The sequence below is a fragment of the Ixodes scapularis genome, unplaced genomic scaffold (assembly GCF_016920785.2).
Source record: "Ixodes scapularis isolate PalLabHiFi unplaced genomic scaffold, ASM1692078v2 PGA_scaffold4__175_contigs__length_147842914, whole genome shotgun sequence".
Lineage (NCBI taxonomy): Eukaryota > Metazoa > Arthropoda > Arachnida > Ixodida > Ixodidae > Ixodes > Ixodes scapularis.
This window is the reverse complement of record NW_024609879.1, coordinates 127807376-127828347: the sequence shown is the minus strand read 5'-3', so window position 1 is coordinate 127828347 and position 20972 is coordinate 127807376. Positions and strand designations below refer to the sequence as shown.

At 43.8% G+C, this 20972-nt stretch overlaps 1 protein-coding gene and 1 long non-coding RNA gene across 2 annotated transcripts in view; both read right to left on the bottom strand.

The window, feature by feature from the left end:
- Positions 1–6176, bottom strand: part of LOC8028106 (phospholipid-transporting ATPase ABCA3) — a 71767-nt gene extending 65591 nt beyond the window's left edge. The window contains 5 exon segments of the mRNA XM_040205420.3: positions 761–998; positions 2804–2959; positions 3644–3732; positions 5939–6017; positions 6020–6176. Coding sequence (XP_040061354.3) covers positions 761–998; positions 2804–2959; positions 3644–3732; positions 5939–6017; positions 6020–6070 — 613 coding nt within the window. The 5' untranslated portion in view covers positions 6071–6176.
- A 4462-nt stretch (positions 6177–10638) lies between these two features.
- Positions 10639–17916, bottom strand: LOC120836486. Its single transcript, XR_005714675.3, has 3 exons — positions 17743–17916; positions 17349–17388; positions 10639–10687 (listed from the first exon to the last, which is right to left on the bottom strand). It is a non-coding gene; the product is annotated as an uncharacterized LOC120836486 (long non-coding RNA).
- Between the last annotated feature and the right edge of the window lie 3056 nt (positions 17917–20972).

Genomic DNA, 20972 nt, shown 5'->3' with positions numbered 1-20972 from the left:
GACGTATATCGCCTGATCAATCTTTCACAATAGTTTCCGAGTCTTGGGCCCTTGGGAAAAAAACAAGTTGTGTACAGTAGTTACTTTGAAATATTTATTTGAAAGAGTAGTAAAATAAGTCTGGCAACACCCTCGTGCTATACTTCATTTCACTGTACAGTAAAACCTCGTTATAACAAAGTTGAAGGAGCGGTCGTAATTATTTCGTTACAACCATTAGTTTGTTATAGCCAATGTCCATTTCTTCCCACTATTAGCAAGCAAGGGGAATTATGATTGCTTTGTTATATCCATTAGTTTGTTATATCCCATTTTGTTATAACGAGGTTTTACTGTATCTTGGTAAAGAGCAAACGCTACGTCTCCTCTGACCCAATCAGAGCGAAGAAGGCAAGGCACGTGACAGTCCTTACCAAGGGTACAGGGGCGGGGGCGTAATGCACAGCAGTTGGAGAAGGGGGGGCAGGAGGAACTCTTCTCTTACACGAACCCTCTTTTGCACGTCCAAGACATCGCTTTTGTCCCCTTTGGAGACATCGCTTTTGTCCCCATCGCTTAAAATTCGTGCAAGAGCGGCTATTCCACCCTCCCCACCTGCGACTACAACAGCACTGTCACAACCAGCGAGGCAGAATGTGGTCACGTCTCTCTCCAACACGCCGATCGGCTTACAAGACCGTGAGACGGTTACAGCGCGACGGTGTGTGCCAAGCTGCAGGTAGAGTGGCCCCCTGGTGGTCTGGCAAGAAGAGACGGTTACCGTTGTTGAAGATTATGGTGAACAGCAACAGGAACAGTATGGCTCCCGTGGCGTAGAGCAGCATGATGAAGAGAAGGAGGGAGAAGTCGCTGTACAGCAACACTGCAGCCAAGGGCGCCACTTCGATCTTGAACAGCACGAGGCTGATGACAGACGTCACGGCCATCACGAGAAAGCCACTGGCAAACGTGCCGATCCAGTAAACCCAGTCGGTCAGTCCCATCATGCGCATCAGCTCCTAGGGAATGAATCAGACGAGAAAAGGTTTGAGTTAAAAAAAACATTGCGAAAGAGATGGAGGACTCACTAGAGCAGTGGTTCTCAAATGGGATTCCATGAAGCCCTGTCTGATCAGTCAAGACCAGCAATAAAATTTGTCTTTTTTCGGATTGAGAAGAATGGTTCCAATTTTCAGGTGGGTTTCTCGTGTGAATGTCAACGAGAGAAGTCTACTTCACGCTAGCCCTTAGCTATATCCATACATTAAACCATTATCATAATTAACTTATAGTATCTATCTTTTCCCCTCATCATAAACGGGGTCCTCCATCATCTCCGCCGATCCACAAGGGGTCCACGAAACATCAATGGCTGAGAACCAGTGCACTAGAGGAAGGAGCACACAGAGACAACAGTGTGTCTCTGTGTCCCTTTGAAGGGATACTTCAACAAAATTTGAAATATTCCCGTCCTATTCAAAAATAGGTTGAATATGATCCACAATATCCGTAAATGACAATCGCACGTTTGTATTTTCAGCCTGGTGACTGTATTTTTTTTTATAAACAGCCCATTCTGGCAAGCGCTCAAGAAAGGCCTAGCGGAGACCACGTGACATCCAGCGCAATCGCGACGCAGGTCGTCTCAAAACGAGCAAAGCTACGGCGAGGCTGACGTCGAGAGGATGGCCTAGTCGTTCGAGCCACCGAAGCGGTTGCTTTTGTACCAATTTTGAGTGACAGGTCAATCTTCTGTAATCTTGTAGGGGGACGATAGCGACTTCTGCGACGCACAAAAGGCATTCTTGGGAAGAGGGGAGTTCCTCCTGCCCTTCTTCTCTCGTCGTGACCGGAGGCGAGACAACCGCCGTCACTAGCAGTCGAGGTTCCTAGACGGGCATTAGAAGCGAGGCGTCAGCGACATCCACCAGGTGCTCTTTACTAATCGTTTAATTCGTTTTAAAATTCCATTTCGTGACTTTTTTAACAAGATATTGGTATGTTCAATGAGATGCTGCTCCTTTGAACACATACAGACCAAGAAATGAGCACCGAAATTTCGTTGTAGTATCCCTTTAAACCCTAGTTTTTTTTTTTTTTTTCATTTAAGTTACATTAAATTAAGTGGCCCAACTCCATGCCATGTTAGAGAAAAGGTTTTCTGAGTTTGTATCCAAATTTCGGATGGGCACCAGCAGAGTAATTTGCGGAACAAACGAAAAGCATAAAAAATCGAAGATCGGTCGTTTATACCAACTGTATTATGCTCTGTACTACCTAAGTGACAAAAAATTAATTTATAAAAAAAAAATGCAATAATGCACATTAATAGAGGTGTCCCGTAAAATAAAATTCTAGTGTTTTCTCACAGCAAAACTGTGAAACGAAACGAAACAAACTGTGAAACAAAACAAAAATGAACTATGCATCGCCGAACGCTCAGTCGCCACCCAAATACGGTGCTAGCAGTTCAGACCAAATGTCAAAGTTTCAGAGCTTACCGCCAGTTGGTTAAAAAAGTTATAAGCGATTCTCGGATACTTCTAGTAAGAAATATGGCAACCGACAAGGCACACAAATACATGAAGCTGAATGGTGTCAGACACCAAGAACAGGCCCCATTTCCCCATTGAAATTTTCAGAGAATCAGTTTAAACTTTTTATTATGATATCCGTTTGGCCTCAAATATTGGCATCTGGTTAAAAGTGCCTAGCACTACATTTATGCAAAGACGTTCGGCAATGCAAAGTTCATTTTCGTGGTAATAAAAAAAAAATTGCAAATTTTTTGTATGGAGGGGGACAAGCTGTACTTCTTGCTCACCCGGACACGACTGGACTTTTCCGTGATGACCCTCCTCACGTAGATGGGGGAAAACACAAGATAGCCATATACGACAAACATGGCGATCAGGCGCGACAAGACGACGAAGTGGGAGTCGTCGTTGTATTCGGGATAGGGAAACCGGTTCATCATAATCTGCAAGAAGAGAAACAAAAAACTGCTCCGACACTCTGCTCCAGAGCCCAGGGATCCTGGGCACAACCCCCGGCCCTGTCCGTTTCGATTCGAACGAGCGTCGTACCCGCGTGCGGTCATGCATCGCCACTGTGTGATGCACGTTAGAGACGCCAGGCCGGCGGTCATACCGCACTGGCTAAATTGCTCACCTACGGCCGAGAGACAAGTCGCCCATTGGAGCTGGCTCACTTCCCACCGAATAAACGCGACACAGATGACTACCTATACTCAAACCTCGAAACGAAATCGGCAGGGCCCATATCATGATTCCAAGTCTGCGCCGGATATGGCACATGCGGGAGTGCAAGAGGACACGTTGAAAGACCGTGGAGTCAAATCAAATAAAGAGCGTAGCAAACTATGGGCTGCATGTTTCCTGGAGTCGTCGCAAGGAGTTTTATAATGAGAGGTGAACGATCAGATTCAGTGATCTATGAGTACTATGAGTAAGCCACTCTGCTTCATAGTTTACTATGACCACACTCTGAAGTAACTACTACGAGATAAATGTTTCACTTATTGTACTTTGTACAATGATTTGTGGTAAATTCTTGAATTATATTCTAGGCTAATAGTCCAAAAGGGCTTTTGTAGAGACAGCTTATCCACCACAACTTTCGCAACTTTAGGAAATTGGGTCACCTTGGGAGGCTTCTTCGCTAGTTTCCGGTCATTGATGAGCAGGTCGACGTGCTTTTTAAACATCTTGTCTTGAAGGCCCCAAAGTATTTCTGCCGAAAGTAAAAAAAATTAACCGGAAATTAGAAAGGAAAGAAGTGTTTAGGAAATCTTGCAATCTTTATTAGTAAGGTTCTTCTTTTATAAATGGCTTGATTTGTCTTCTGCTGAAACAAATTAGGTGAAAACTGTGGAGGGGCACTATGGGTATCTTTGTGGCTGCCGCTCGAATTTCCAGGCCACAGAATGGGACAAATCTCAACACCAAGTGTCGCAGAGATGGTGAATGGTGAGGTGACTAAACAGTTGCAGTGTCAGTGACTGTTGCGACTGTTTGGGCAACAATATGGCTAAACTAAGTTTGGGAGCCTTCGATAACACCGAGGATTCCGGTACACACACCGTATGCGCTTTAACCAAAGGTCAACGACCTAAATTGCCTCGTGACGCCATCATCCACAGATCATTCCAGACCGCAGTATGTCAACAGCATTGAACTTAGGAATACTACGAAAAAAAGCAATGTGTGCAGATTTTTACTGTCAATATCCATACATTGAACTGCTTATGCTTATGTCAATTTATTTGTTGTTAACGTGTATGTTTAGTTACCCGTTAACTAAACATTTCTATTTGTTTAGTTAACAGCGTGGTATGTGTGGTTACATTAACAGAATTTAACTTTGGAATACTGCATAAAAAATGAAATGCAAGCAGATTTCTATCAGGCAATAATCATATGTTGAACTGTGCTACCAATTCAATAGAACTTCTCGCTAATGGAAGGTCAACTCCAGTCAATATTTTTTCACTTGGGATTACAACCGTTTTCAGCTAAAGCAATGTCCCTAAATTACAAGGCATAACTATTTTTTATTCTATATTGTGTGTAGTTTTATAAATATCTTGGCTGAAAGTTTGGTTTCGGCCGTCTACGGTAAAACCGAAACTATCTGCTAAAGGGATGGCCACATTGATCATCGGTCGTGAAGCCGCGACGTGACGTCACAAAGGTGCTGCGGTACGCGATACAACCAATCGACCACAGCTCCACTGTGCCGTGATGTCACGAGGATGCTGCGTCAGTTTTGCTCGACTAAAAGCTAACCTGCTTGCCGCTCGCTAAAGAGCAGCTGGCCGCATCTTTGAAATCGGTTTTGGTGGAGTACACGACTTCAATCTGACGTAATATTTCGGCTGTGATCATATTCCTGCCACTAAAGTGATGTGTCATTCATTTTGGTTTTGTTTTCGACCAGAGTTGCCCTTTAAGTTCCTTAAGCGAGTTTATTAAAGAACAACTTTAAATTCCCACCACATCGGTACCTAAAATACCTTTACAATATTACAAACATGCTTCAATTTTGCTTCACTACATTCATGTTATTACATGTCAGAAAATAAAGGATATATAATTATTATTATTATTATTACTATTATTATTATTATTATTATTATGACCAGTCTGCTATAAAGATGTTCAACTGTAAACACCTTTATGTGATGTAGGCTAGAGACCTCCCTTACTTTGCAAGTAAGGGCTGTTGCTCTACTCTATATACCGACTCAACTGTAATTGAACAAGTGTCCTTTACTACTAACTGACCCATACTACTTGAAAAAAAAAAAAAAAGCAAAAAATTGTGGGAACGTCTTCTATGTTCCTTCTCGCTCCCACAACACCTATCTATCATGCGACAGTCAAGAGAGCCGGAGAAAGAATGTAACGCAGTTGCTTGCCTCCAGTCTCTGTCATCTGCTACACCTGGCTCTTTACAGCTGATTCCCAGGGTGCCTTTCGGCATTGGCGGAGAGCGCCGCAGGTTTAGAAATATGATCTGCTCAGCGTCTGCGGTGTGTGATTGAATGAAATAAAGCAAAAATTTCTGAATATGCAAAGAAACGTTGGAGAACGCCCTGCAGCGAGTTTTAACACTGAGCATGCTTTGCCGGCCGAATTCTACTATAAAATTGTCACGAGGAACCATCACCAAAAGTTGTGATGGCGACATCGCAGTCTTTTGTGATGTCATGATGCAATGTGGCATCATGATGTCACATTGTCACACGATGCCAGATGACATCATGCACACACATAGCACCTGCACGGCTCGTCCACCACAGATTTTGTGCTCTCCAGTCTTTGTCAAAACGATCAACCTAGTGTAACTTTTTCTTCTTCCCCCGCAGGTCGACATCAGGAAAAATTGGAATCTTGCGCGCGCAGTGGGACGTAAATGGAACAAAAAATATACTTACGTCTGTACAAATCGGAGAGGTCTTCCCGGGGCCCCGGAGTTTTCAATAGGGGATACCGGTCGCCCGTGTAGAAGTTAAAGTCGGTGCTGTTGAAGCGCACCGTGTAAGACAGGTCCCTCGGCACCGAACCATTTTCCGGAGCTTTGTTAAAGATGACTGCCAGTTGCGTTCCGGAAGCGGATGTTAGGGTGGCGTTTGCGATGTACGTGTCCATTGCAACTTCCGTCGGGAATCCCTGTGAGCCTGCGGTCAATACGAATGCATCGTCAGAGACCATCCATTCTCACGGATGGAGAAGGGATCATTCACCCATTCTCACGGTAATTAATCTATTTTTACGGATGATTAATGTATTCTCACGAATGTGAGAATACATTGTGCAGTCAGCATCGATGCAGTAAAGCAGCGCAGGAGCCTACAGACATTGTAAACGATAGTTAGGGCTCTGTGTTTTCGGAGTTTATTTTTTTCCTGAAGATTCAAAGTTTATATTTGTTTGTTCCCAATTTTCCTAAATTTGGAGTTTAATTTGGCAGTGTCTCCTATTGAAAATAAATAAATAAATAATAACCGGATGTAAACGTATGCCAAATAAAAAAATAAAATGTGCTTGTATCAATTAAAAATTTCTCGAGTTCAATTTGGCGTTGGTGCCACTGCCATAAGCAATACTAACTTGTCCCACGACAAAAATCGCACACAAGTGTTGCTTCAATAAACGTCGATACCTTAAAATCAATAAACTCTGGGAGGTAGTTGCTAGGCAGCTCGTAGTCATCCCATCCTATTTCATCAATCCAGACCACGGCCATGCAAGGTGGAGTGGTTCAGGATGTAATAGAGAAGTTTCAACTGCCTCTATTCCCTATTTTATACAATCTTTATGGTCCACAGCTTTCACTGTTACAAAAACATACCCTCTCCTTTCTCTAAACCAGAAATTACACAGCTCAAACTGGAAACCAAAAGAGCGGCTTTTGTCGTGACCCGAATGTACAATGACCTGTTGCCCTGAATCAACCTTGACGATAATTAGGGGGGCATTTTCCCAGGACTATTTATCCTGAACTGATTGAATTGTAAAAAGAGTGTCTTTTACTTATTTCTCTTCTTTTTCCGTGGGGGGAGTGGTATTGGCACATAAAAATTTGGAATTTACCAGAGAAATCCGAATTGACCAAAATTGTAATGGTGGGAGTTTTTCAGTTTTACGGATTTATCCAAAAACACGGAACCCTAACTATAGTGTACACACTGGAAAGTGCTGGCTCATAGCCATGCATCAACAGATGGCTTAGAACGGCCTAAAGAGTAGTTAAACTGAAAGAATATGCTACTTAGGGGACAGGGACGGCCAAGAAACATTTTTGAGGCTCAGGGAACACATGAAAAAACTCTAGGAAACCCAGATTGAGGACCCTTGTTTGTAAAAATCATCAGCCAAGTGCTGCGGCTTTAGGAAAACCAAGAAAAAGTAGGGAGATTAGAACACGTTGCAAGAGAAAATGTACAAAGGTTCCCTGGGTCTTTCGAAAAACGAACAGTGACTGGAGCGCTTGCATTAATTACCTACAACTTCTTAACATACAACTGCATTCTTGCTGAGGCTAACTTTGATTTAGCCTTGGACAAAGTGAGCAAAGCGTGCAAGGTCAAAAGGAGTCTGCCGACTACCAAACACCTGAGCTGCAAGCTCTACGGACCACACAACACAATGCAACTATGACAGAAAAAAAATTAAAAAAGCAGGAAAGAAGACTTCGAGTTGCTTTGAGAAGACTTTGCCAGATGCGACAGCTTCAAGAAAGAAAAAAGAAACTGTTCAAAAGGAGGAAAAGGCAGCTTGTGCTTAGGAGGCTGACACTGCCAGTTAGCATCCACTTCCTTCCTCATAAAACGCAATTCTGCATATGCCGGTTTGATCGAGAGATCAAAATAAAACTGCAAACTTCTACATAGAAAACTTGCTGTCTGGTTACACTAACGGCAGATGAATCAACGTCATATAGATGTTGGGGCAAAACAAACTTCCTCTCCTCAAGACTGCCTGAAGAAAACAGCACCCTTTAAACAAAGTTCCCCAGCTGAGCAAACAAGCTATTCCGAAATTCCATAGCCAGCAAGAAAATACAGCATCACTCTCGCTCAATACATAGAACTCTTTCCACAAAATGGCAGACATAATTTATGTTGTATGGATATACAGAAAGCTCGGTGAGAATCGATTAACATGCTGCAAGCAGCGAGTATGTATTGATGGAGCTGAAAATCTTTACTGTTCAATTTGAGTCTGCTAAGGACCCTGCAAAAAATGCAGAGCCCCTCGGAGTTTCACTCTTATTTTTATTTAAACACAAACAAGCTTTGTTTGCTTGCTCTTGCCTATGTTAGAACAACTTAGCACAAACAGAAAACACCATGAGCTGCACGAAAAGAGATAGGCGGAGATGGAGGTAGGCAAGGAAGACAATGTTTTTTTGCAAGGAAAAAAACAATCACTATGCATGTTTGTTCATCTTTGCATCTGAACAACACGGACACAAATAAGCTTTATGCAGGCCTATTATAGTTCCTTAGTTGCTGTCCAAAAATGAGGTGCTGACATCAAGTTACTCTATGTCAACACTAATAAAGTTCAATTGTATGTTAGTACCGTTGTCTGTCAGTCTTCTTTTAGCTTGTCCATGCTGTGCTATTTGTTCTTTAAGAATGATCTGCCAACTAGGCCAATCGTCAAAGTTATTTCACTTCTCGAGCAGGACGACATTTAATAGTTACCTCTCACCTCAGTCTTGGGCTCACCGTTTAGCACTCGCTAACACGTTTTAGATCTTTCAGAATGGCTAGGGAACAGCAGTCCCTAAACACATAAAAACATGTATACATTCCACCAAGTGGCAAGAAACAGGCACATCTATTGTTGGAATGCAGTATGCACTTCGGAACGACCACCACTCATCCTACTTCAATCGCCTCTTTTCCGGGCAGTGCGAACATGGATGTGAGAGTGCGCTCTAGTTTTCAGCCTTGGGTTCTTCCAGAGGGAGATCCGATAAAATGTAAGCGAAGCTCTAAAATCCCAGAGGACGTGTGAAGCTTGAGACAAGCTGCCGGATGAATGTAAGTTCATTAAACCACAGAATGCTTTTTCAAGGAGCACCCTAATCCCAAAAATTTGTCTGTCTATCCATGCATTTCCATGCCCGTTTCGGAAGGGAAATTGACGTCATGTGACCTCATGTCATGTGACCTTTACAGCAATTCAGTTCCCGAGCCAAATGCAGCAGGGAAACTGATGTCACGTGATTTAAGACACCACTTCAGTTTTTCCGCTTTAACACAAAAACTTTAAGCTTTTTGATTTGCACAATATATGCTAGTAAAAGGTAGCCCAATTCGCGATGGTCTCCGGCCGTAAGAGCCTGCTCCAGTTTCGCTCAATAACGCTCTTCTATCGAAAACATCAGACACCTCAAATGAATGCAAAACTAGAGGCAGCTGAACAGCCAGAACCTCAAATGGGCAATTGCAATTTAAAATGATAAATTTGAAAATCTTTATTCCTGCTCATATGCTAGCATTCAAGCAGTGATATGCTTCTCTGAAGGCTGAAGAGAGGCAAACAAACTTGTCAACAAGAAAAACAATATCATTGTTTTCTTCGTTTCTTTTTCTTGGTGACAACTTTGTTTTGCTGATACACATGCCACAGGCACCCACAATGTAATATCTTGTTTTGACGAAGTTAGGCTTAGGTGGGCATAGGCTCATAGGGATATTGGCTCTTTCCCCTTTTACCTTTTGATCCAGGTAGCGTCATGCTCTCAAACTCTTGCATACTGATCCCCACCGCTAGCATCACATTCTGACGGAGCTTCAGCTTTCTGCAATGCATAGTTTATTTATGCGGGCCAAAAAGATCCCTTTTATTTTCTTAATAACCCAGTAGTTCAGTTGAGAAAATGCTAGTTTTTGATTTTGTGATCCTCGAAACGTGTGATTGCAGGAAAGGGCAATAAAACCACAGATAACTGTCCTTCCCAGTCAACAATGTTCGCTTATCTCCCGAGGTGGTTAAGCAACACCGTTTTTGCTGACGTCACCATTGGCCGGGGCCCTGCAATTACTAGAAGTGGGCTATATTTTGCTGTTTCAGAAAAAATAGCAAATCATGGCAAAGATAGCGGTGGGCTATTTTTCGGGGGTGGGGCATCTCTCGAGATATTACAATACAGAAAGGACATATACAAGAGAGTTTTAGTAGGTTATTTCAACAACTCCGGAAACGGTATGGTTCACGCACATAGGCATCGACTGAGCATCAGGTGTCGCCATCGAAGTTACCGGAACGATCGAAAAAAAGATTCCTAATAAAAGAAACTGAACTTTTCTTCCACTCACCAGGAAAAATAACATTCATGATGTCTTTCACATACGTCGTGTCCGGTGCATAGACGACTAACTTGGGAAAACTGAAGGTGGAGATGCTAGGTGCAAACTCTGGGTACACTGTTGCATTCATCCGGACGATCGGTTGGGTCGAATCCGACAGTCCTAGGCTCCGCAGGTAGACGAGGACAGCCGAGAGCACCAGGGGGATCAACATGGTGAAAAACGTGAGGAAGTAGTGCCTCTTGAAGGAGTACACCACAATGTTCTTCCAGAGGATGACGCGAAGCTGCCTGAAGAACGCCATTTTGGCACACCCGATGCGGCCGCCCTGCCGTCCACGCCACGTAAAGATCCTACCTGGAAACAAAAAGGTTTGGCGTTCACCTCAAAAAAAAACCTCGGGCAACTCATTACAAGAGGGAGAGCAAGTTTGGACTCATCAGACGAAACCGGTACGGGCGAGCAGACGTGCGCTGCGCTCTACGCTGGAGTTACGGTTTCTCATACAAACAAATAAATTAGTCGTTATATATTTAGATGACATGTAGTTGGTCTGCCAGGGAGCAGCAACATTGTTACATGCTCTAAATGAGAACTTCAGCCAGTGCAGTACGACTGCTGGCCTGGAGTCTTTAACGGGCGTCATGCAGTATTGATGCGTGACCGCACGCCGGCACGGTGCCTATCCAGACCAAAATGGGCAAGGGTGGGTATTGCACCCAGGATCCCCGACTCCTGCAGTGCCAGCAAGTAGAGCTTTTCGCTCCATTTGCTTCGAGTTGCTGTACAATAACTCACTCGGCCACCGATCCCCCTTGGTTTTTCAACTGATACCAACTGAGTGGATCGTAGAATCTGATGACCCAATAAAAAAAAAAAAAGAGAGAGACAAGTTGTACTTGCTTCACATTTCAAACTCTGAGAGTAAGCTTAGAAACATTCAACACTTAACAGGGGCATATTAAGGTATCTGTCGATAAATTACTCTACCACGAACTTACACAGAACAGATTCATTTCTATTGTGATGCAGAACCGTGCATGCATGGTTCTGCTTCCAAGAAGATTGTAAACTGACAAACCTTATTCATTGCAAGGCTCATAAAGGCTGAAATTGTACTCGAAAGAAAGTTAAAATCATCAGGCGGCTCTTCCAACCTTAGGACTTCATGCAATTTGAAACTGCTGAGCTTGACCCTTCGGTAACTCTAAAAGCTTTGACATTCGTAAAAATTGGAATGTTTTGGACTTATACTTTAAGATTACACCGTTGAACATGTTATCTAGGTGGTTTCATTCGAAATAGAACAGATGTGTTGGGGTGCATATTTTTATTTGCCTAAAAAAATTATATATTACAGTCCCATTTCTGCAATAAACAGAATGTTTACAGAATGTTTAATTGAGAGCCAAAAAAATAGAAATAAACCTATGACTCTCAACCTGCACCGCCAAATGGCATAACAGGTTTAAACCAATCAAAATAAATGAAATGGGTCAAATGACCAAAATTAACTTTTTTTTTTGTAAAAGCCAATTTGAAAGAATTGCAATGAGCAAGAACAACTTTTTAAAATTTTGTAGAAAAAATATTTTTATCCACAAAAATCGTGAAGGGGAGCAAGGTGAAATGCTACATTTAGGCCGCTTGATTTTTGTACCCAGTTCTACCGGCTGCTATAAATAGGTAAAAACAAAAACACTAGCAGTAATTTTTCTAGTAAATATATGACACATGGCCCATTTTTCCTTCTTAAACTAAACCACTTTGGAACATTTGATACAAGAAATAAAAAAATGTCAAACATTGCATCTTTGACACTTTGGTGACATTATTTAGAGCCTTCTATCTTAAGATTCATTACACATTTCGCTTATTACAGACTATGCACCTGCAGGCCTATACATCTGCTATCGACTCAAGCCACATTAGTCTACTTTATTTTCCCAAACTGATTTATAAACTTCTTCAAATTTCGTGAAAAAGTAAATTTAGCCATAATATGAACCTGCATCATTAAAGACACCATTTTTTTCTTTCTTTTTTTATATCGCTCCCAATGATGTTAACTTTCTGTGCAGATAATCAAAGTTCCTTCTTTTCTCGTTGTACTTTCCGTAAAAGTCCTTAAAGACACATACATGCACCTGGATGAACAAAAGGATAGTTTTTCAGGTTGGCTTTACTGCAAGGTGTTTTAGCCTTAAAAAATGCCAAAGGCAGGGGGTCAGATCTGTTTATTTATTTTTATTTATTTATTTATTTATTTCAGTACCTTCAAGGCCCAGGGGGCGTTACAGAAGGGAGTGGTGGAAAACATAAAAACAAACAACAGGTAGTTAATTCAGAAATTTGATAGTGAATGAAAATTGCAGACAACGCAGTTTATTGAGAAAGTACATAACACTCAATAGCGGATTTGAAAGTGAAATCATTGGTAGTCGTTGCGATGGAGGCGGGCAGGTGGTTCCATTCCCCCTAGTCCTTGGGATAAATTAATCGAAAAACAGGGGAGGTGATGGGTACCCAATCGTTTTATATAATCCCTTAGTAAATTAAGGATGGCTTTTCTGTGCCCTGAAGAGCCCTCGAGTCGGGCCCACCCGTCTAGCGTCCTCGGGTTGTCATCTTCATGAAAATGGTAGTGGGGAGGGGCAATGTGCCCCCCTTAGAAAAAAATGTCTGCCCCTACCCCTCCGCTCTTCAGACGTTACTCGCAAAACATACTTTTTATAATATTATTATTATTATTGTTGTTAAAGTTAAGGAACTTTAGTCAGGGTGCGTAATAATGTTTATCTTAAGTGTAGTATATACAGTAATTTTTACCCTTATCTTGTCCGTGTTCCTCGGTTTGTCATGTTGTTTTCCTCCCAAAGAATGCACCTGCACCGTCTTAACCCCAATGTTCGTTAAAACCAGATAATATCTACAAATGATTGATGTGGTTTTTTCACTAGCATTCCAGCCCCCGAGCTGCCTCGTGGTTTTAACACTTGAGCTTACTTCTGTCAAGTGTTAACGGTGCATAGGGTTCACAGATTTCGTCGAGTCTCAATACAATGGCAGACATAAAAAGAAGATACACTATAGGCCACTTACAACGTAACCGCTTATAGTGCAGGACCGGGTATAACGCGGCTTTTTTAAACCACTGGTTTGCCTCCCATAGAACTCCATGCAATTACATACCGCTTAAAATGCAGGCGCGTGAAGGGAAATACCGGTTATAGTGCGGTTTTCGGAACAGCCCGGCGACCGCGCCGACTGACCGACGCAGAGAGCACGCTTCCCTGTGCGACACTAGATAACGGCGCGAGCCGCAAGCGACACTCACGGGGCAAGGAGGTTGCTCGAAGAAACGGAGAGAAGTGAAGAGAGAGGCTTCAGTTGCCATAGCGACGGAGGTACGCACGCGCATGTCGTTTGTGTACGTGCGTGCGTCCCTCCGCTGCGTTGGTAGGAAACAACCGCAACGACAGACCAATCGCAGGTCGAGGAGAAGTGTTCGCGCGCTTTGCATGCCGGTCGCGGGCCGGCCGGCCGGCTGCTTCTATCCGCAAACATGGCGTCGGTTTTGATCGTCGATGTATATGGCGTGGTAGAAGCTCATCGTTCCGCGTAAAAGCGCTATCCTTGACTGTGAATTTTAATTCTGTCGCTATGATAACCCAGCACGTACTAGAAGGGAAGATCCACCTACTCGTGCGGCGATGTTGTGGCGGCACTCTCAAGACGGCAGAAACGCCCGTGTCGTAGTGTTTGTTTACTTAGACTACAGCGGTGCTTTCTAAGCATTTGTGTTTTCGAACATCGCTCGGATTTCTTATTTGGAGCATTTCATGCATGTGCTCAAGTTGAAGGTATTACTGGCGCGTACCGTATAAAGAATGCGAATTTTCACGCGTTTTCATCGCCGGAGAAAAGTGATTAGGGTTAGCAATCCTGAGCGCTCGCAACGTCCGTCCGCAACCCGCGACGCCGTTAAAAGGCTGCGCCAGGGAAAAGTCACTCATTTCTTTCAAAATGCTTGACAAACTTGAGAGAGAAGTGTACTAGTCTAGTGAAATAAAGACTTTCCTCGAACTAAGCTTCATTTTTCATCTGACATAAAATAAATTCTTTTACAAAGGTAAGTTACAAATTGGCATGCATTTTGGCCTGAAAATTTGATGTTTTGGTTATAGCGCGGTACCGCTTATAGTGCGGATTTTCGCGACTCCCGCGACATACATTATATGCAGTCTACACTGTATATCAGAATGAACGTTTTCCCCTTATGAAAAACCTCAACCAGGATCTGCTGAAATCAGTTTTGTAAAAAAAGATTTTTTTTTTTTTTTTTTTTTTTGTATTTTTATACATGAGTCAGTACTGAAACGAAGACAGAAATTGGTACAGCACATGTAGGCACATACTGTTTGCTTTGAGTTGATCTTCATTGATTTTAGACAGAGGGATTCAAATTTTCGTAATATACGTTCTGGCTTTCAGAAACATCAGGTAGGTTTTCAAAATAGACCCTATCATGTATAGGCTGACTAGGATTTTCTTTTTGCAATCCCCAATTAAGTTCACAGCATGTTCCATGTTTGTAATATGAATAAAACAATGCAGTGGTGAAGTCCAATATCTAGACGGCAACCTTTCCCACACGGTAGAAATGTTACAATTTTCCTCGCACCAAAGTGAGCCTGCACTTGTGTCTATTTGTGCGGTCAGTATTTTGATGATTAGGGAATTAAATGGGAATTACCATAACGCTTCACAAAATCTTGACGTACATTTGACCAGAACTCGTTACACTCGAAGCAGGGGCAATAACCTGGGAAGTCTGAGCTGTTTGGCTTTGTCTAATAGGCAGTATCTAATTGTCCTAAAAACTTTTCAACTGAATGCGACTTCTAGTTTGTCTTAGTGTGGAATTTTCTGCCATGTGACAACAGAAGTCTCCTTGGAGTCATGTTTAGTCCGCCGTCAGGAATTCTGTTCTTGAAAGGGTACTCCAAAGATTTTTTTATCGTCGTTTATTCGCCCCAAAATTTACTCAACACATCGATAGACATGGATGTATCAATCCCCCAAGTACTGGGCGAAAAAATAAAAGAAATGTTGCAAAGTTATTGAATTTTTAAATTTCGTTCTCATCGTGTTTCTCACACTGAGAGCCCCTACTGGCAACACTGAAGTGTGATGTCAGAAATGGTAAAGTGGGCAGTAAACCAAGAATGCTTGGAAGCTCATTCACTGAGAAGCACAAAAAAAATGTGCGACATACTCTGTTTAAAGGGGCCTTGCAATCCCATTTAAGCGCCTACCTTTTTGCGGTTTCCACGTCTCTTGGGGTTCGGGCAAGCCAGCGGGCACGGAGAGAGTAACTAAATACCAGTGCGTCATATTTTAACCGGACGACGTGGAAACCCCCTCCACCGACGAGGGCGAACCGTGGTACCGAAAGCGCGCGATATGTGACGTCTTTGGTCCTGCGCTTACTACTGGTCAGAGCCGTTGAAGGCTTCTTTTTAGTCGAAATACAAAATACAAGTGGTGCGAACCGTTTCAATTATTTATAAAAGTAGTTTTTGTTCAGTATTTTAGATCAGAAAAGAAACGAATGCAGTTCATAAAGTACGGAAACAAGAAATGACCCGTCGACATACCCGCCACCAAGCGGTGGAAAGGGTGGCGCATACTAGGAAGGTGTAGTGGGATCAGGCGCCAACAAGCGGCGAGCGTAGAAAGGTCCCATATATACGTGACGGCGCTGCGGTCGTATTGACTGGAGGATCCGAGCGTTCCCAAGGCCTTCAGCGAGCAGCTTCGGCTCGCGGTTTAGCCTTTTGGCGGTATGGCAGCGCGAAGTGGCTCCCGTTCTGAACTGATCTTTACCCCGTGTTTGCTGTCGTTTGTGGCCAATGAAGTGTCATGTTAAAATAGTGTTCAATCGCGCAGCAAATGCAATGCGAGCCGCTCTGGCTGCCCGCTTCATACAGCCTATCCAGAACATGCTTTAGTGGCGCCCTCTCGAGTCGTCGACACGGAGTGCAACAGCCGTGAGTGCTCGCTGAGCGCACTACCCCTCTTCTATTTCACGGCCACTCAAGCGACCAAGGACGTCATGAAGGAGGTTATTTTCTGCTTGTTTTTGTAATTTTGATTTGCCTTTAACTTTTAAAATAAAGCGAAATTCGAGAAAAGAAAAGTTTCATCAAGTTACTACGTTCAGTGCACTCAGGTTCGGTGCAAATTAAAAACCAGTAGAAAAGTCCTTGCAGGACTTTCTTACTGGTTTTTAATTTGCACCGAACACAAGGCAAATCAAATACTCAGTCCAATATGTGTATTCGATTTCAAATAAAATCCTCCACATAGTGTATTAACAGGTGCCATATAGCATTATAGGATTAAAAGCCCATGCTTATGACACATTAGCATGTGCTTGAAATGCGCGACATCAAACCTGCCATTCAACAGCGGCAATCACACTCTGTGACTATTCCCTGTACACTGGCCATGTTTTATTTACTAGTGTAATGAATCGCAGCAGCGGGCTAGCAGGCGCACATGCATAAGTGTACTAACCTTTGGGCAAACTTTCTCGTGCAAACAAAAATTATTATTATTATTTTTTTTTATTATTATCATTATCACTGCGTCCAAGCTTCAAACACGTTCCATTGCGTGCACTCATCTACAATGTTTCACTAGATACACCGATCCATAGCGCACGAATCCATAACGTTCCACTAGATTCGACAGGTAATTACTCCTCAATTAAAACGCCGATCAGGTTAATGTATCATGCACGCCGATCTGGAAGCTGGGCGTAACTATTTATAAATGACGCCATGTCAACATCAAACGCGAGTAGAGACGCGTAAATCAGCATAACTCATCTATCAACGTCAGCGAAAGCGCGCCAGTCAAAGGGACGTGAACGAAGCACGTCGGCGAACATCAAAGTAGCGTACGCCGAAACTTTAAAACCCTTTGCTTTGGGACTGTCTTCATCACTCACCTAGGCTGCGATCACGACGCTGACTCCGTCCTCATGTCTCCTGCGTAAGAAGAAAAACCGGCGTGTAAGAGTACTGCTGGCCCGATTTCCTTATCGCTGGTAAGTGACGCCAATGACGCATGGGTGTTACAGCGGCAGGTGTAAACGCAAGCGCTACGCGTACAAAGGAAGAGGAAACAAACACCAAACTAAAATAAAAGACCTACGATTAAGCGCATCAAGCGTCAGTTGCTATCGCGACGAAACAACGCCACCGCGCGCGAGTCCACAATAAGGACATGAAAGAAAGCTTTCACGCCGCTCCCGACAGGATCACCCATCAACAAGATCAACAGTCAGCTGACAATCGTTGCCAGTCGTTACGGGGGCAGCCATGGAGGACGACATTTCTTACTGGATGTTACGCTGCACTGTGGCGTCGGCCGGTTATCATCGTGTGCCGGGGTTAACGCTGGATTAGTTGATTCGAGGGTCGAGGTTTACAATTTACGTGAATTACTTGGTAGCGACGCAGGGAGCGAGCAGTGGGACGAGTGAGAGAACTTTATTAATTAGGCTTGTGGGCGCCGCCATGTTGCCCAGTGTTGTAAGCTGATTTTGCGTTCACCGCATCATCTCGTCACGTTTGAGGGTGCTCTGGGTTTTTGTTTCGGTTTACGTTGGCGTTGTTGGCAGTTTTAGAATAGCGCACGCTAAAGCGTTGAGTACGTAAAGAATAGCGTCGTTACCACTGTGCATGCGCCGAACGCCAACCACCTTTTGCGCTTTGCGTGCGATATTTTAGCGTACGCTATTTTTCGGACATTGCGTGCGCTCGCAAAGAGTCTTTGCGCTCCTCCAAGGAACATTCGTGATGAAAAGTGCGCTAAAGCCAAGACGAGGACTTGCAAGCACCTTGGCTCCCCACAACAGCTTAAACTCTAAATTCCCGACAACCAGACCTGCAAGTCGGCCAATGTCATCTACGCGGGGTTTTCACATGAATTGAAATTAAGGGGGGTGTCTAAATTTTTAGGGGATGGGGGGCATTGAGAATATAGACAATTGCAAGCATGGCGCCACAAGTGGTGCCCCATGCGTGCAAGCGCGTGCAACGCGCGGGTGAACGTAGCTTTCGCAAGCTCGTAATCGCACGGGCGTGCCTGCTCGAGCAGAGACATGGCGGCGGCCAGTCGCCCAGCTTGCAATCGTCTATAGGAGTCGTTGCAAATTAAGGGGGTGCCTTCAGAAAAACAAGGGGGGGGGGGGGGGGGGGGGAGGAGTACACCCTCGTAAAAGGGGGGGGGGGGGGGGGGGTTAGGGAAATCACTGCATCTACGCTATTTCCTGCACGAGCTGCCCTGACGCTCTGTACATCGGAGAGACGGACCGACGGCTGCACGAACGATTCCGTGAACACCGCCGTGAAGACTCACAAAACCTTCTTTCGGAACAATTCCACACATGTAGCTGACCATTTCTCTACCTCCGGCCATACTGAGCTAAACATGCGCAACAACGCATAAAGTTGGGCGAGCTGGTTAGACATTATGAAACGGTGCCCTGTTTCGTCGTTACCTCTTCTACTCGCCTCTCGTTTATTTCCGCGCTGTTCCTTTTTCATAATGACTGCACATGCGCGTCTGTGTTATCAGATCAGGTTTCCCCTCCTCCCACGTGCGAAAGAGAGAGAAAATCCGTCTTATCTTCAACCTGAAAACAGATTTCCCCCTTGGTCTCAACACTAAACTTTCTTTCGTGTACTGATATATATATGTATATATATATATATATATATATATATATTTTAGATGTTTAAAAACAAATATTTTTTTCTCTCTTTTCGGCAATTTTGTGGTTGCGCAGGGGAAAGCGACTGGCGCTCTTACACAGCCGTATAGGAACCGTGCGGTTCTAATTCAAGCCCTGAACAGGGCGCCCCTAGCGGCAAACGGGTCCGTTGCATCGGGGAGCTTCTGCCAGTAGCTGCGTTGGTTGTCGACTCGTTGGGCTTTCGACTCGTTGGGTCTTCCGTCTCGATGGATATTCAGGCCGCAAGCCCGAACTTTGGGCTGAAATATGAGTCCAAATGGGCCAAAAAAACGATGCTTTTCTTACGAGCTCAACCAAAGAAGTTCCCCGACCAAAGTCACCTTAGCTAATCGGAGCTAGCAACAGGATTTGGTTGCTCGAAAGAATGGTCACGTTTGCTCGTGCCACACCCACGCCAGTTCACACCGAAAAAACTAAAAAAATGGCGGAATGTCAAAAATGTATTTGAGATAATGAGTACAAGATACTCGGAAATGTATTTAAAATAGAGTATTAAATACTCTCGATCAGAAGTATCCGCAAGATACCAAGATACTTCAAAAATATTTGAAATACAGTATCTTGAGTAGAGTGTTTGAGATAGGCACAAGTCTGATATGTAGCTAAGCCCATCGCTCTGCCTCTATTTCTCTTAGCCTATCCTCAAATTCTCCCTTACAACTAGCTTCCCTGCTCTCGGATAAGCACCATCACATATCGGCCCGTGAACGTTGGTTCGGTGTTTTACCATGTGCTCCTATAGACCTTTAGCACTATGTCATCAGCATACATCAGACCTGGTAATGACCGTTTGATCTTTTCAAGATTGCTCCTTTGCAATTTTTCCTTTAATCATTGGAGCTACAACATGAGCAAGAATGCCGACAAGGGGCATCTCTCTCTAAGACCTGGTTTTACCTTTATTAACTTTGTTCTCTTTCTTTCCCATGTTATTAGGACCATGTCTCTGTTAATTCACCTTAAAAGTTTCAATATTCCGTCGTCCACATCTAAGCTCATCATTATGTTCCACAGATTGCCTTGAATGACATTGTCATAAGCCACCTTAATATCTAAGAATGCTAACCCGGGTGGTCTTCCTTCCTTTTCTGCTCACCTCGATACACTGTGTTAATAAGAATAAATTGTACTCCAACATCCTTTCTTTTGGAACCCATTTTGTAGATCTCCTGCACATTCTCATTTTCTACCCATGCCTGCAATCTTTTTTTGATAGCCTGCATTGCCAACCTGTACAATACTGATGTTACCGTTATGGGTCCGTGGTTAATAATGTCAGCTTTGTCCCCCTTTCCCTTGTACATTAAACTCATTCTTCTTAGCCTCCATTGTTCCGGGGCAGTTCCCTTCATGATAAATCTACTTACTGCTTTCCTAATGCTTTTTTAGGTTCGGTTCTATAACTGTTTTATCAACTTTACTGGTATACAATCTGCGCCTGTTGAAGTACCCGCTGGTACTCTACTATGGTGCCTCGATCGCGTCTTCGACTGGTGTGTTTAGCGCCCTATCCCGCCCATACATCAAAAGTGGTCCCAATGTGGCAACAAATGACGCGAGTGTCATGCTGTTGCCTGTCGCGATCCTGGCGGTTGGCCGTAGAAATGCGGGCGAAAAGCACGAGCGAACGCGAGTGTCGCTGTCGTCATGTTCTCCCCTTTAGGCGTCCCAACTTCCGGCTGCTCTAACTTCCGTGAACTGTCACAGTGGACAGCGACCTGCAGCAGAACAGGCGTCTGCCACCTAGACCACAACTGTTCAAACGCCGCCAGGGTCGCGACCGGTGACAGCATGACACTTTTATGACGTCAT